At 34.6% G+C, this 17,533-nt stretch overlaps 1 protein-coding gene across 3 annotated transcripts in view; it reads left to right on the top strand.

Moving 5' to 3' along the window:
* LOC111507386 (neutral ceramidase) overlaps positions 1 to 17,533 on the top strand; it is a 394,484-nt gene that overhangs the window by 334,071 nt on the left and 42,880 nt on the right. For all 3 annotated transcript variants that reach the window (XM_074172969.1, XM_074172968.1, XM_074172967.1), the window contains one exon: positions 2,212 to 2,379. In XM_074172969.1, coding sequence (XP_074029070.1) covers positions 2,212 to 2,379 — 168 coding nt within the window. The remainder of the gene's footprint in view (positions 1 to 2,211; positions 2,380 to 17,533) is intronic.

Raw genomic sequence — 17,533 nt, 5'->3', positions numbered from 1 at the left:
TATTTCATCTCTTGGTTAACCAATGTGATCAGATTTCTAGACAAAATAAATCACAAAATAACAAAAATAAAAATCTTCTGATCTTGTGGAATTTGATTTTTTGTCCGAGAGATTTCCGCACATTAAAATTTGGAAGTTATGCAATTCCGAAAAGGCTGTATGGTCCGTGCCGGTCGCGCGAAGGCTGTTCTCTTTGAAATCTGATCATTTGGTATACCTGCTTATATTCTCTCTCATTATGTGGTTACAGAACTGAAATTCAATCTCAATTAAAATGCTTTTCATTCACTATTCTCTTCTCGATAGATTGAAAGAAAGTCTCTCATTTGTTTTCGTTTTCTTAACTTCATCTTACTCTACGAGGATGGTGTTTTTCTCAGTCCAAGAGAAAATGAAAGTCCAAGTGAAATAACGACTCCATGGACATAATGAAAAAAACAACGTGTGAAATCTTATTACAAAAAAAATGTAAAATTCTATAAAATTAAAAAAGTAGAACAAAGAAAATGCCGTCAATTCAACCCTGCTATTTACTATTAATTTAACCGGTTGAGTAATTACATATACACCAACTCAATACAAAATACTTTTAGTTTTACTTTTAGTTTAGGAAGAGTGGTATATAACCTCTTTGCAAATAGGAAGTGGACTCAGACAAAATAATATGTGAACTCTCTGTCGAAGTTTGTTCTGGTTCTAACATCCGAAACTGTACAAACAAAAAATCTCAAACAGTCCGAAATAGTCTCGGACACTCGGTTAAATCAGAATTCATTTTGAGGAGACTACTGTGCCACCTATCATATATATGAAGAGATGAAGACGAGAAAATACTGTTGATCATGTTCATTTTGTTTTGTAACGTATCCTTATAGTCAGTTCAAATGTTATCTAACCTCAATCATCAATTATTTAAATCAAATAAACAAAAAAACATCCTAGAAAATAGCCCAGACAAATTTCCACATGAATACGCATGAGCAACGGCAACAGATCCCAACAGTTCAGTCTCGAGAGCAAGAACGGTTCGGGACGGTTTAAGACAGTTTAGGATCATTTCGCAGTCGAAACCAGAACAGACGATTCATCAATTCGAATTTATCGTCAATGAAACAGAACGCTCTATATCAACTGCGCATGATTCTGGCGTCCTAGAACCTGAATTTCGTAGAAACAGAACAAATCTTCAATATCTACTGGTTAGTAAAAACACAAACACTCACATAACGCCTCTGTGGGTGGTTCATGGGCAACCATAGGTTCTACTGAGCCGGTGTGTCTTCAACACCAACACTTTAATTTCAAACTCCCCTGTACCAATTACCGTTTAATGATTTCACTACCGATTTTCCTTAAATTTCGCACCACGCGCTTACAAACAAAATAACTCACCTATTTAGGCTACCTCCCTCAGCCTCGAAGGCTGAGGGATGAGACCTCCGATCTCGTCTCGACGGGATCCGGTGACTGACTTTTTGTGTCCCTCGCAAAAACTCCCAAGCCCTCGTGTCAGCCACAAAAACCTCTTTTTAACATTTTTACCGTTCCCAATCATATGATCACCGGCGGGATGTAAAATATTCATTTGTTTAGTCTAGCCCAACTTGTACATGACCACAACGACGCTCAAAGGTCCGACAGTCATGAAGTAGTTCAGCGCTTTTTCAACTGGAAAAATATCGACACCGAAGAAACAGGTGATCGACCTCGATCTCTATCAATGAAATAATATTCCACGTTAACCATCGCAATGTCAGTTATTACATTTTTTCCGTATAATTCAATGTTCCTATATTTGATAGTACTTGTTTTGCATATGCTATCGAAAAAAATCATTTTCTTCTTTCCTTTGGAAGTTTTCGATGGATATGTAGAAATCCAAAAAGTTTTTCCTGAAAACGGATCTTTTCGAAAAAACTATTCGTTGAGAATATATTAAATATTACTGGAGTTTTTTCACAATACCAAAAAGTTATCTCAAAGCCCCGACACGTGTTTCGATCACCAAGTGATCACCTTCAAGAGGAAGATCAAACTAACTGAATGTTTCGACACGTGTCGAGGTGTTAAAAAACTTCAGTAATATTTTACTATTACTACACCAAAGGTTCCAAACAGTGCATCACTAGTGAAAATATATTGTTAAATCACATTTCAGGCACATATATGTTCACAAAGTTCAACTGTTTCAACTCTATTTTGTACTTTCAGAATAGAAAACTTGAAGCAGGTCCACAACCGTTCGAGTTTCCCAAGGATCTTTTAAGCCTTGTTACCCCAGTTCTCTTCGACTCCAGTGGATGGTTTAATAATTTTGGCGATTGCATTCAACAACCCCCATCTACAGTCAAAATTGGTGATACAGTCAAAGTGAAATTCGTAAGTAAATATTGGATCTCAATCTTAGAGGGAAATGCATGCTGATATTTGAATGACAATTTTTTGTCCCCTTGATAGTGATTCTTCTTTCATTCAATTGCATTCATACCCATATTAAAACATGCCGATATTTATGGAAACATTCTTTTTTGAAAAGTTTTCCATATTTTAAATACTGAATTGGGTGAAAACAAAATTGGACAAGTTTCAAAAAAAAAATTTCCACAAAAATAGTAGGTATACCTATAGTACATTTTCCTGGAAAATGAATTTATGTGAAATTTCAATTTTCAAAACTATGTCGCATTTTGATGTGGTTGGAAGCAATTTGAGTTCCTTATGCCTCAATTAAAAATACTCAGATGAACATAACTTCATTTTGACCCACTTAATCGATGAGGTGTTTCAAATGTGCTCATTCTGCTTCTTGCTAACAATCGAGCTCAAACCTATTTATGGCATTATGTGTGAAATTTAACATTGTTCAAATGTCCGCCACGGCATCTTTGGGTGGAGTGCATCCGGAACGTCCAATTTTTCATGACTTTTGCGCATAAATCAGGCTGAATCTAAATGATGGCATGGGAAATGTTCGCCTTGAGGACCGCTGTGGTTTGTGGCTTGTTTACATACACCTGCTACTTATAAACCCTACAAAAAAAATCTAATCGCACGATCTCGGTAGCCAGTTCACCTCCACGTGAGATGAACATACCCTCAAATCGCTCTTGAAGAATATCCAATGTCGCATGAGCTGTGTAGCACGAAGCGCCGTCCTATCGAAACCACATGTCGTTGGTGTACAGATCATCCAATTCAGGTCAAAAAAAGTTGTTAATCATCGTCCTATAGTGGTAGCCGTTGACAGTGATGGCCTAATTAACGTCGTTCCCAAAGAAATACGGACCAATGACGCCGCCAGTCCAAAATCCACACCAAATAGAGACTTTTTTGGGATGCATTGGACGCTCACGCTCTTGGATCTCATGTGGATTGGTGTCGTTCCATATTTGACAATTTTGTTTGTTCACGTACCCATTCATCCAGAAATGGGCCTCATCGCTGAAAATGATTCTTCGATGTAAATAAGGTTCAGTTGCCAACTGCTCCAGAGCCCATTCAGCGAACACACATAGTTATTTATGGTCGTTTACGTTCAGTTCCTGGGTTAGGTGAATATTTTACGGTTGCAGGCCCAAGTCACGATGCAAAATTTGCCAAGTTGTGGTCTGCGAAAGGTCGAGTTCTTGTGAGTGACGCGAGATCGACTGCCTCGAATTCTCCTGCACACACTCACAGACAGCGGCAGATCTTGCGATTCGTCGACGTACAGATGTTGTTGGTCGATCGTTCACTGCACCAGTGAACTCAAATTTATCCACCACAGTGTGAATAGTCCTCTCGGTAGGACGAACATGAAGACCATGAACACTCATTTAGATTGAACAATTTCATTATTTGCACGTGTTGTTGAGTGTTAAATCCATTCATGGTAATTTGGCAAAACATACTGAATGAATGACAAATGATTTGACAGATGTAGCTTTAACAAGGTGACCGTTTTCAATTGTAAAAGTTCGGAAGTCTCTGGTTGATGTCCCTTCGAGAAAAATTCGTTGAAGTGGGGATAAAACTTTCTACTCCATTTATCCGATTTTCAAACATGTCGGCCCAAATATTAATATTTTATGGTATTCCGGTATGTGACTTTCGTATTCAGTAAAGATTTTTTCTAAACCAGTATCTCCAATTCTGAAAATTCAAATACTTGAAAATTCTCAGAGTGATTTCGTTAGGAAGAGATGCATGGAATATCAATAATTTATGTGTAACTCATGCGATCAGGATCATCTTTTGTTGAGTGAATGTTACGAGAAGGTAGCTTGTTACCTTCAATTAGTTTCGTTATCTGTTGATCATTGTGTATATTTAAATTCACTGCAAGTTAGTGTCTTCATTAATCAATTCATTGATTTAGTTAGGAATTCATTGGCAAATCAAATTTGCAAAAAAACAGAAACGAGTGGCACCCTGCATTTTGAAAACCGTACAGTCAATCTTTTGAAAATGCAAAAGATTCACTTATTCGATTGCCAACTTCAACATTTTCATTCATACTCAACTTCAATAATGTGGCCTATTTAGCTTGGGTGAGCAATTTTTTTCTAGACCCGAGAACTTTAAAAATGAGCTACCTTCGTTTCAAGTTTTTCTAACTCTGTTCAGGAAGACAACAATTATAGTGAATGCAGAAGGTCGTTCGTTACGATTCACTACCTAATGAACACTCACTTCTCGGTATTAGAAATGATAGATCATTGAAACCAAATGGACGTTAGCCAATCCTGATAAATGGAAAAGGTATCATTTCGAAATCACAGGAGCATAACTCGGTATATTTTGCAAACGATGTTGGAGCTCTCCTTATATTCACGCATAACATGCAAGTATTAAGAGCTTTCTGATTCGACATATGACTTCATTAGGAAATTTCTGCTAGCATCTTCATATAATATATATCATAGAATATATATTCTTCATTATAATTATCATTGTCGAATAGTCCATATCATGACCAGCCTTAGCAATCGCGGGGTCCTTGTAAGCCTTAGATAGTGGCTTCTCAATCTTTACACGGAAGAGAAGTTACAAATGTTTGAGTTAAAAAACTTAGAAATTATTGAAAGGAACAAAAACTCTCCAGTTATATTGTGTTGATCATTTTCAACATAGACAACTTCAATTATATCCCCAATAATTCCAACTATTTTGAATGTTTCATTTTTATACAAGGCTAGAATGAAAAGTAAGTCTATCTTATGAATGTATGAGCAACTATATGTAGTGAACACTCCAATAACAGACGTAGGTAAGTAATCAGTTATTTCCTCGAGAAACATCCTCATTGTCCTCATCGTCATATTCTTCTTCAAATTACATTTTTTTCTTCCGGAAACGTCATACTTGAAATTTGGTAGGCACTTCAAGTGATTCTGATATCTCATTGGTGATAGATTGTTTCTCAAGAAGATTCTCAAGAAAATATTATAGCCTTAGGAGTGACTCAGACGCTGCTTGCAAATTTATATCCTTTGCTGACTGCAATTGAACATTTCACCAAATGCAAACAATCGATAAGAATTCATAATTTTCAAATTCATAGGTGTCAAGTGAGTGAGCTTTCATGACAAATGGAATTTATGGAAGGAAAATAAAGGTTTTGGCTTTCTACTTTCTCATATTCAAAAATATAAGAATCTTCCAAAGGAAAGAAGTAATCAATTTCAAAATGAGTAACTCTATACATAGATGTGTAGGTCATGCAAAAAAGTAACTTTCTGACACAAACTGAAAGAAAAAGCCCTCTCAAAACAGCTACTTTCATATAAACATTAAATTTCACGAGGGAAAAATACTTTCAAAACAGCTACTTTCATATGAACACTGAATTACACAAAAATATTTTTCTTCATTCAGTTCGTATTCCAAACTTTCGTTATGGAATTGTAGGCGAAGTTATTGCCTCTTCAGCAATAATTTAGATAACATTACAAGACGAAGCACTCATTTCATTCATAACATTACGACTTTATGTCGAAAATGCATTGAATCCGCTCGTGTCATCGATGACAGTACGTAATGACATTTATTCGCTTATTTCATTAAATCCCAGCCATGTGGATATTGTTTGAATTGAAAACGATATATTTTGGTAAGAGATTAATTTTTGGAAAAGAAAGGTTTTTGCTCTCTACTTCTTCATCTTCATAGGAAAGATGTGTGAATCTTCCAAAGAAACGAAGAAATCAGTCAATTTCAAAAAAATTCTACACAAAGATGTGTAGATCATGCATAGGAGTATCCTTCAGACACAAACAAGGAAAAGCTCTCCTGAAACAGCTACCATCCTTTGAACCTTGAATTTCCTGAAAGAAAAATACTTTCCACATTACTAGTTCATACAGACACTCTGAATTAGACAAAACCGCTTTTCTGTATTCAGTTTGTATCCCAAATATTCGTTATGGAATTGAATCAGATATCATTCACAGGATTGCAATACGATATAGTAAATGAAAGAGGGTAAATTTCACTCTCATTGGTGAATAGTCGATTTTTCGAAATATGAAACATGCCTTATTACCTTTTCAGCACCAATCTGGATAACGTCATAAAAGTATGACTTTATGTCAAGAATGCGTTTAACCCACTCATGTCATCAATGATAGTATAATCATCAATCAATCATTCGCCCAATTGATTAAATCCTAGTTGTAGGGGGGATATTTTTAGGAGAGGATACTTTATGGGAAAAAATGTTTAGGCTTTTCATTTTTCTATCTTCATACAAAAGCGTGGGAATCTTTCAAAGAAGGAAAGAAAGCAATTAATTCAAAATAATTAAGTCATACTTCAGTGAATGCTGAGTTATTCAGTTCAAATTTAAGATACCGAATATGATATCCTGTGATTCAAGGTAAAAAAAATGATGCAAAAAAACAGTTTCAGTTTCGGAAATGAAACCATGATTTGAACATGTTTGTAACAATCACTTATAAGCAGAAAACATGCATTTTTGTATTTTCTATGATATCGCGAGTCACCAAATAAAATACATGTTCGATTAAAATGAAAAGAAGATACGTCAAATATTGAAATATACATTATCATCGTGATTTTATATGCAATACATTATTGTATTGTATATAATGTAATGTATACAATACATTATTGTATTTCTTTTCTATTTTATCAGTGATTAATTACGATTCAATGAAAAAAATTCTTCTCTGTTTTTCGAGCATATAACTGAATTAGCGAATTCTTGCGGAAAAATTAAATTGAAATAAAAAAAAATGGTTTTTGCTCCATAAAGAAGAAATTAACACAATTCATATGATTAAAAAGCCTGTCGCGAGATTCTACCCATTTCAAAAAGAAAGTATTTTTTTCTATAATTATTACATTACATATTACAAATTACATATTTTATTTTTGTTTCTACACAAGTTATTCTCGCGATGAGTTTCATGTCATATAAATTGTGTAGTGTGATAGTTTGACTGGTTTGATTTGATCTGATGTTTATTTTTTTTTTTAAAGCTTCATTTTCAACTAGGTATCGATTCATATTTTATTTCATGACTAGCGCGGGGCATGCTTATCAGTATTTTCATTATTAATTTTTCATTGGAATACATTATTGTTGCATGGTCAGTCGCTAAAACATTTGTTTAAAGTCCACCAACCTATCCCCAGCCTTTGCCGAGTTATATTCTTCATTAATGATATGGTGGCCATATTGTTTTTCGTCATTCTGATTTCCTCTTTGAAACCGTTCATTTGATATCCATATTATGAATGTGCATGAGAAACATAGCTCACCGTCTTTGGGAATCCGCCATATTGGAGTTGGAGTCACGGCACTAATTTCAGCAGTGATGTATTTCCCGTATTGTTTTCAGCAAAATCTTTAATTTGATTTCCATTTGACGAAGGGTATAAAAAATTGATCCCCCGGCTTGGTCGGTCCACCATATTGAATTTCGAGGAGCGACTTCTTATTTTTCGTATTCTATTATGCAAATCTTTTCATTTGAAACCCTTATCAGAGGGGTGCATGTGAAAATCAGTTAGCCATCTTGGGCCGTTCCTACATGTTAGCTACAAACATACATGTAAACATTGCAAGTTGAATGAAAACTTGTGAAATGATTCTTTCGAATGAAAAAAATTGGCTCATCAGGTAATCTAAATGTATCGAAAAGTTGAATAAAATTCTACTACTAGTTTTCCCTTTGAAGTTTAGGACTTGGTGAATCTGAAATTGTGAAATGCACTCTAGTAGATGACAAACTAGTCAACAAACTGCGATCAAGTTGGGAAGGTATCGGATTGAACATGCCACCTAAGAGAGAAGCACTCAAGACGTAATTACTGTTAGGAGTGCTCGTGAATATAATTTATCGCGATCGTCGTCTCTCAGTTGATACATTCTGTAGCTCGAATAATCTCCTATGTTTTGTACTATATCATATAAACCATATGTATCATATGTACCGTCTCAGCTTCGCACGGAAAGCAGAAAATATATTTCCACATTTTTTTTCTGCTGCAAAGTGTGTGCAATTTGAAAAATCTGAAACACGGTTAACGGAGTGAAATGAATTTGACGAATGCTCGATTTTTAACACGTTTTTATTATCTTCACCTCTATGTATGTATGTATGTTTGTTTGTATGTTTGTAACTTTCAAGCTCGGGATCTGTATTTGACAGAAATATCGACATTATTGCTTGATCCATTCGCGGGCAGAAGACGCAGTACGCAACCTCCCTGATATATCGATATTATTGCTTGATCTAATCGCCGGCAGATGACGCTGTACGTAACCTCTTTGATATAATTCGAACTCACTTTACATATATTTCTTCATTTGAAAAAAGTTTTTTTTATTACCACGCGCGCCTGCTGCCTTATTTGTAACCTTCCTTTGCGCGCCTGTTGACTTGAGCTTGGTAGCTGATTTTCAGGCTCCGTCTCCGGAATCGGAGAATACCTATCTATGGTCATTTTTCTAAACAATATACGGCTGATTGATCCCAAAGTTTAGATAAAATAAATATAGTTTAGAAAGACTAAAACACACGCTTTTATAGCATACGAAAGTAAAAAATGAAAAATAAATATAGTTATAGTATAAACTAAAAAAACACGTTTTGAAAGAACATCGAACTGAAAAGTTAGAAATAATTTTCTCAAATAAGCTTAAAAGAATAACGAACGAAAAATACTAGTATCATTGTGAAAAAAATTACATATCTTATGTTTATCAAGCACCGTCGCTTTTTTCACAATAATACCAGTATTTTTCATTCAATTTTAGAAAAAACAACGATAAAACTGAAAACAACAATAAAAATTATTATTTTTCGTTCGTTATTCTTTCAAGCTTATTGAAAAAATATTTTTAACTTTTTAGTTCTATGTTCTTCAAAGGCGTGTTCTTTAGTTTTTCAAAGTATATTTTTATAAGTTGATATTTGAGGTATGATTTGTCTTCACACAACCTCTAACATATGATGGATGAATATTCTTCTACAACAGAACTGTAATTCATAATTCACTTTTCAAAGTGCAAACAATTTTCTATAACTGTTTAACAGCGAGGTGCTGACAAACAAGAGTCAAAAATTTTAAGTTGATGATTTTTCGAAAAATACCTGAAATTCGACAAATTTTACAACTAGAAAATTTCTCTGATCCTAACGTTGATCATGATCACATTTTTTTCTCGCTCTCGTGAATACTCAGTGCAGATATTATAAATGAAGCAACACACCTGCATTATGAAAACCGCAAACACGCATAATGTTATATCAGCTTGTAGTTAATAAAATAACTATATTTCAACTAAAATTTCAACTAATTTTCACAAAAGTTGTGGCAAAACCAACGTATTCCATAATTTGTAGTATGTAGCAAATATTTTCCTAGAGGCAATAACTCTGTTGAACCGACCACAATTCAACTTTCAGCAACTTTCTCATTCTTTGTTTTTCATTATCTATTCATTCATGGACTATCCGCCACATTCCTTCACTGATTAAGATTTCTGAAAGTGATCGCCGAACCATGTAGTTGTATTTTTCATCAATCCCGCTTTGGGCCTTGTTCATGAGATGGGGCTGTTATTAGCTAACGATATTTCTCTTAGACGAAGGTTCCATAGATGCAGTCAAGCCGCGTTGAAGTCAATCGAGTCCCAGGCACACTGCAGTCCATAACAGCAGTTACGGTCTGTTACTGTCCTACTTCGAAACCGGTCTGTAGGTTATCTAATCGATTGATTTCAGCATGGTCCTACTGCTGGATGAAAGAGACACATCTGCAAGACTAATCTTTGTGAGGTATCTTGTGATAATGTATGTCAGATGTGTGATCCAATGTCCGTCGTGGTATTTAGGCAGAGAAGTAGTTGTTTTCCGTCAGACGTTTTCCAGAATCTACTCTTTAGGTACGTTGGGAGAGAAAGATGAATCTTTTCTTTGAAGTATTCTTTTAACAAAAATGCAACCTGAACCTTCGAATTGTAAAACGAAACCAACGCATCTAGCACCTCTCTTCATCACGGGTGTCACATCGGAGTGTATGTGAGACTGCTTAAATTTATTTTATCACCCGATATTTTCAAGTCCCTGATGAAATAAATACTGATTTTTAGTTGTTTGGTATAAAGGACGATTATAATGTGCATGAACAATTGAAGGTAACTAACGTAATTGATTTGATATGAAATAAAATCATATCCTTTTAAGTAGATTCCAATGAGGTATAGTAAATTATTCCCAAAAGACAGACAAATGCCTTTGCGGACTTATTTATAGACCTATGATAGAAAAACAATATGTAGTGAATTTTTTGTCACACTTCGCAGAGATTGGACAGCGTTTTCAATGAGAACACATCGGGGGTACCAACGCCAAAAAAAATCGATGTTGGTGCAATATCATTTTCGAACTGAAATAATGTAGAATGCGGAAAATCATAGGGCTTGGTGAACTTGACCTCCAACTTCCATTTTTTTAATTTTTTCATAATTCATGATTATGTGCTAAAATGTGTTTTTTTTTTCTCAAAACTTGTGACTTTTTTCAATGGTAGAGGAGATGACAGCAAAACGTGAGTAGTTGCACGTTGAGAAGTATTGAAAAATTACAGAGCTATGCATATTCAAAAATTAGACTTGTTTTGATTTCTCAAAAAAATCTACAGATGCTTATTTGCATTATCAGAGGCTGAAATTTGGCACGTTGGCTTCTATTCCTATTCGTGTTACTATGAATATAGTTATAGATTTCAGCGAATTGAGGAAAAAATTTATAGCAAACGACTATGAAATTTTTCAAAAGTTCAAACTGAGATTATGAAGTAAAAGATAAACCTGAAGACTTTTGCGTAGGATAACACCTGAACTGCAATGAAGTTTTGATTTTTTTTATCTCCTGAAGTGCGCCGCTTCGACTCGGAACAGATAACATCGTGATATTTCAAATATATTATATAAAACATAGATGGATTATTCAGGAACCTTCTCTTTCATAGGTGAAATCCGTATATGTTTTTTGTTCTTTTATTTTTGAGTTTATCGCGGTTAGATACACCAACCCGGTGAGGGGACTTTGATCAGTCTTATGAATGGAATTTTTATTCATTATGATGATATATCATATCAACTAATTAACATGAAGAAGTATCCGCCACGTCTCCCTCTTTCTCTCTGTCTCTCTATCTGAATGCAATGAAATCGAATACTAACGAATGTTTTCATACGGTATTCATCAATGGATGCGGAAAATCATGAAAGCTTTGTGAATTCGGCCTCTTGACCTTCAATTCGATATTTTGTGTATTTTGGTTGAAATGTTATGATATTATGAGAAAAGTACGGGCATCGGTTGGCTTTATTACCTTCAACATTCCGAAAAATGAACAAAATTTAATAAATCAGAGAAAATGCTTTTTTTCTATTGGAGCCTTTTTCATAACTGAATTTATTGGGTTTTGAGAACGAAAACGGATAGCATTCTGAAACTTTATCATATAAAGAAAGCAGAGTACAGAAAATTCAATTTGTAGGCAAAGTTCATGAATATTATGGAAAGCATAAAAAAACGTAACTGACATACTGACTAATTGAACTCTTCAGTAATTTTATATTACCTACGCAATAACTTTTTGGGGTGAATTTTTCAGTTTGCCCTTCATTACACTTCATCAAATTCTCAATTGATCCAGACTTGTTTATTTCTCAACTTGTGGAACGTCATAAACTGAAATAACATATATTTATTCAAAATTAATATCTATCAATGAATAATAACTACCTAATTCCTTCATATATAATAAAACAATTCACTACACTTCTTTCTTTTTTTCAAAGATCCACAAAAAGTACACGATGGCATAATCTGTTGAGGATAGCTCACTTCATTGATTGACATTTTTAAATTATTGATTATATATAATGTAATATACTGAAGAGGCTTAAGGCAAGTGTCTTAAGGCAAAACATTGATGTATACCAGTGAGGATGACAGTGTTCCATGTAAGTACAATTTGTTACCATTCATTTAAATTAGAACTCATGTGAATTATGTCTGATTTTTATTTCACAACGAATATTTGAAATACAAACTGAGTAGAGAAAAGTATCTTCTACATAATTCAGTGTTTATAAAGAAGTATTTGTTTCGAAAGGATTTTTTTCTTTCGTGTAATTCAATGTTTATATGAAAGTAGCTGTTTCAGGAGGACTTTCTTTCAGTTTGTGTCTGAAAGTTACTTCTTTGCATGATCTACACATCCATGTATAGAGTTGATTATTTTCAAATTGATTACTTCCTTCCTTTCTTTGGAAGATTCCCTCGTCCTTTTTTTTGTATCAAGATGGAGTATTAGAAAGCCAAACAATTTCTTTCCCAAAAATTAATCACTCCTAAAAATATAACCCCTTCAATTCAAATAAGATTCCTCTTGGCTGGGATTGAATCAAATAAGTGAATGAATGTCATTACGATGTCATCAATGACATGAGCAGATCAAGAATATACCGTGACATTAAAAATCGTAATTCATGAATGAATTGTGTGTATTTTCTATATGTTATCCAATTTGGTACTGAAGGGCCTCAAAGTAGAACTCATGTGAATGATATCGATTTTTATTCCACAACGAATGTTTGAAATACAAACTGAGTAGAGAAAAGTATCTTCTGTATAATTCAGTGTTCTTATAGAAGTATTTGTTTGGAAAGGATTTTTTTGTTTCGTGTAATTCAATATTTATATGAAAGTAGCTGTTTCAGGAGAGGAGGACTTTTTTTCAATTTGTGTCTGAAAGTTACTTATTTGCATGATCTACACATCCATGTATAGAGTTACTTATTTTCAAATTGATAACTTCCTTCCTATCTTTGGAAGATTCCCTCATCCTTTTTTTGTATCAAGATGGAGTAGTAGAAAGCCAAAAACTTTCTTTCCCAAAAATTAATCACTCCTAAAAATATAACCCCTCGAATTTAAATATAATATGGTATTTGATAACGTATTAAGATCATTTTTTGTTGCGCGAGTAGGCAAATTAACCGTTCGGTGTTGGGATGAAACTCCAATAATATTCATCACTATCTCTCTCTAGGTAGTCTAGATCTATAGAATCCTCTATAGCTAGGAAAGGTATAGAATCGACCATGATTGGCTGGATCTATGTTATGCTGGTAAACATATCTGCAACAACAACTCTCCAATTGTGTGTGGAGAGTTTGGAAGAATCCAACCTCATACACAGGTCAATAAAAATATTCTCGTGCAGTCAAGTGGCATTGAAAGCTATTGGTTTCTACCGAGCAACGTCTAAATTGGTAGTAAATTGCCAAGAACGGCTCTCCTCAATAGGACGACATGATTTTTCTGATCTGGATTCCTGGTCATACTGGTCTGAAACACAATGAGGTTGCTGACTCTCTTGCAAAGGAGAGTGCTGCGAGCAAGACCAGAACTTGTCATTGGCATCACTTTAGGCTTTGCCAAACAGTGATTGAACACCTGGATGGCAAGAATATTTATGGACTTCTGGCAGAATCTTCCAGGATTGGATCACTCCAATGCGTTTATTCACCCTTCGAAGCTTGATACTAAATAGTTGTTGGACTACAGTACGGATAAACTACGTTGTCTAACAGGCCTTCTCACAGGTCACTGTCATTGGAATCGTCATATCATGCAGAGACTCGGACTGCCGAGTCACCGACACTAACACACACGACAGTGTGTGTCACCTCTGTTTGAAAAATGATGGAACAAAAGAGCACATAGTTTGTTACTGCCCCACTGAGGACCGAATCAAGTTTTTAGAGTTCGGTAGAGCGATTCGTACCATCAGACCTGAAAGACCACTCACCATACAAACAAATCAGCTTCGTTTAGAAGCTGGGTTCATTTGATCGAGTGTAAATAGGTGTGAGCCACAATAAAACTTTGCAGGTTACGGTGAAAGATCGAATAGACCCACTCACTTTGGACCTAACCTAACCTAATATTTATTACTGCCCCAAACAGTGCATCACACGTTACCATCATTGGTTATTTTCGAGTTCTGTTGGTTTTTATATGAAAATCATAGTTATTTCACTAAAATTAGTTCTCGTCATAGATTCAACACACGCCAAGAAATTACTTCCATATTCCACTCAGTAATACACAAATATATAATAATTCATGTAGAGCTCTGTCTCCTCGACTGTTCAATTTACTACCGAAAGAGATGAATGGTTCTGAAACTTTTTACAGTTTCAAAAAAAATTCAAAAGAATTTCTGGTGGCCAAATGTTTCTATACCACAGATGAATTTTTCCGAAACTGACTTTTAATCTATGTCGGTTCTCTTGAACAGTTTATTTGTTTGTTTTAAATTCCACTGTTTACCTATTTTTATTCTGCTTTTAGTTTGCCTCTTTAGACGAACCCTATTCAGTTGACAGTTGTCAAATTAAGAACAAATTATCATCATTATTTTTAATATCATTAAGTTCACCCGCTCTTTTGATGAAATTACCGTATAGTGAAACGTGCTCTGAATCCAATTCATAGTGTGAAAAATGTGTTTCTTTATCATGCATATTGTCATTACTTTTCATCAAGTAAGTGGTCAGTGTACTCGTATTAATGTATTCATAACAAGCTAAAGTGTATGCTATATTGTTCATTGAGAGGACCCAGGGACAAGATAGGGCTGTATAACGGAGGCCTCAGTCGCAGGTACTGCAACAAAGAGACTCTGACGGCTCGTTATGTTTGATTCCAATATGAGGCTCTGTACCAAAGGAGGCAAGCAAGTCGTGTACAATTTGTGATACAAAACTGCTACAAGTTCGAGTTGAAGATGGCGTAGTACTAGGAGCAGACGATAGAGGAAGAGTGAACTGACCCTTAGGACGACTATTGGAAAATTATCAAGAGAAAGATAAATTTAAAAAAATGTTCGTATAAAAGTAAGGGCATTAGAGAATTACTTCGAAATTTTTGCGGTTGTTCTCGAGATTCCATTCGAACAATTTATGCGTTCCTCAATAAGGTATTCGGCATTCCGATGAGAAACTGAATTCGGTTACGAAAATGTGAAATGTCATGGTCAACATTCCAAAAATATCCCTATACTCTGGAATAAAGTGAGAGGGATTCAATCTGATAAACACATGTGTATTAGATACGCTGAAAAATAAATGTGTATCCTGCGAAAACTTTCTGAAAATATATGAACTGGAAACAACTCTGGTGATATTTATCATCCTGCAAGCTGGAAGAGTAGAGATACATTTAGTTTTCTCTGAACGCTGCGCCGTTCACATAATTTAACGCCCCAGAATCTTGCGACGTACAACTCATGAAGTGCTTGACTGCTTTTTCCATGACACGATCGAAAGAACTTTCGAAAAACTCATATATGTATTCCACTTAATTGTATTTTATATTAAAGTTATACTATAATAGGACTTAACCGAACAATTTAATATATAATATTATTTGCTTCTATAATAAATATTGCTCTCATAACAGAAAAATTGTTAACAAAAAAATTTGTTTTTGACAATAGAGCATAGTAATATACAGAATAACATTGAAGTACGAGTAAGTGAAGTATCACTAGGAGCAAAACAAATAACATATAATTCATTATAGCATTAAAATCAACAGTTCAAAAATAATTTATCAGAACGCTCAAAGGTGCAAACTTGTTTCCTGCTCCATAAAAGTGGATGTATGAATCTCCACTCACAAGCGATTTTGGTGAAATTGGTGACACGTGTGATTCATTGTATTCGTGCCACGTGCCAGTATAAGGATGTCTGCAGAATGCTGTATAATGTAAGCTGTATGGAGACCCACTGTGATTCGAAAGTGCATATAGATTATAACGACAAGAAGTCAAATTGTCTGCTGCATAATTGTTCATATCTGATCAATTCAGGAAATTCGATGGCAACATTTAACTTGCCTCTAAATCTTTCTGTCAGAGAAAATCTTTTGAAATGAATGACTAAAATACGGGAAAACTCATGGATAAATAGAGACTTTGTGCATTTTCTTCTTTTCTTGCAACTTGAACACGTCGGTTTTTCAAGTCCATCCAAAGTTTTCTCTCTTGTGAAGAAATCCAAGCACTGTGATAAATTCAATTGGCCAGTTCTTTGTGGTATGGGGAGTGACAAATCCCAGAGAGGATCGAAGGTTACAGATGAGTGTCCACAATGTGTGCACTTCATCGTGGATTTTAATTGATCAACGAAATTATCTACATTATTATCTACATATTCTAAAAAAATCAGCCATGACTCTTGTGCTTTTTTGCTGTCACTCAATTTTTCGTTAAACTCCGTTATAGTCGGTTTAGGTTTCTCAATAATTCTATTAACGTCATCATCTAAACCTTCTAAAAGATAACGAAGAAACTCCTGGGCGTCTTGATACGCATGACCCATGAATCGAAGGGCAAAATTCTGAATCTGACTTGTATCACTTGTATGTGAAAAAGTAAATTTTAGTTTATCAGTCAAATGAAATAAATTAGACAATTGATAAATGGGAGCATGTTGAGAAAGCGTTTGGACAGATTGATTGGTATTTTCAGTTGCATATTCACTACCACATGCCACAGGGTGGGGCATGTGGTAGTGAACAATAGCAACTTTCTCATTTTATCAAGAAAATCATTTTTGCATATGATTCAGTTTTTAAATCATATCAGTCGTTTTAGGGTCACTTAAAAAAACATTAAAATATTTGGTATCAGAAATTTGCTACAATACACTCAACCTATTTCCCATTTGATCACGAAAAAGTGAGGAAAACCCATCTTACAATTTTTTACCTGAATAAGAAACTAATAGTTTCTCACCGCGCATATTTGATCCATTTTCATAGCCCTGTACCCTTAAGTTGTTTATGTCCAAATTAATTTCGGCTAGTTTTTCTACTATAAATGACTTTAATCCAGCGCCAGTTGTATCGATAATTGGACGGAAAGTTAGGAAATGCTCCCTTATTTCCAAATTTCTATTTTCTGTGTTGAAATAGATAGATCTTATTATAATACT

Source organism: Leptinotarsa decemlineata, unplaced genomic scaffold (assembly GCF_025532065.1).
Source record: "Leptinotarsa decemlineata unplaced genomic scaffold, Ldec_3_MD MMD2_tig00000199_RagTag_RagTag, whole genome shotgun sequence".
Taxonomy (NCBI): domain Eukaryota; kingdom Metazoa; phylum Arthropoda; class Insecta; order Coleoptera; family Chrysomelidae; genus Leptinotarsa; species Leptinotarsa decemlineata.
This window is presented reverse-complemented; position numbering and strand designations above follow the sequence as displayed.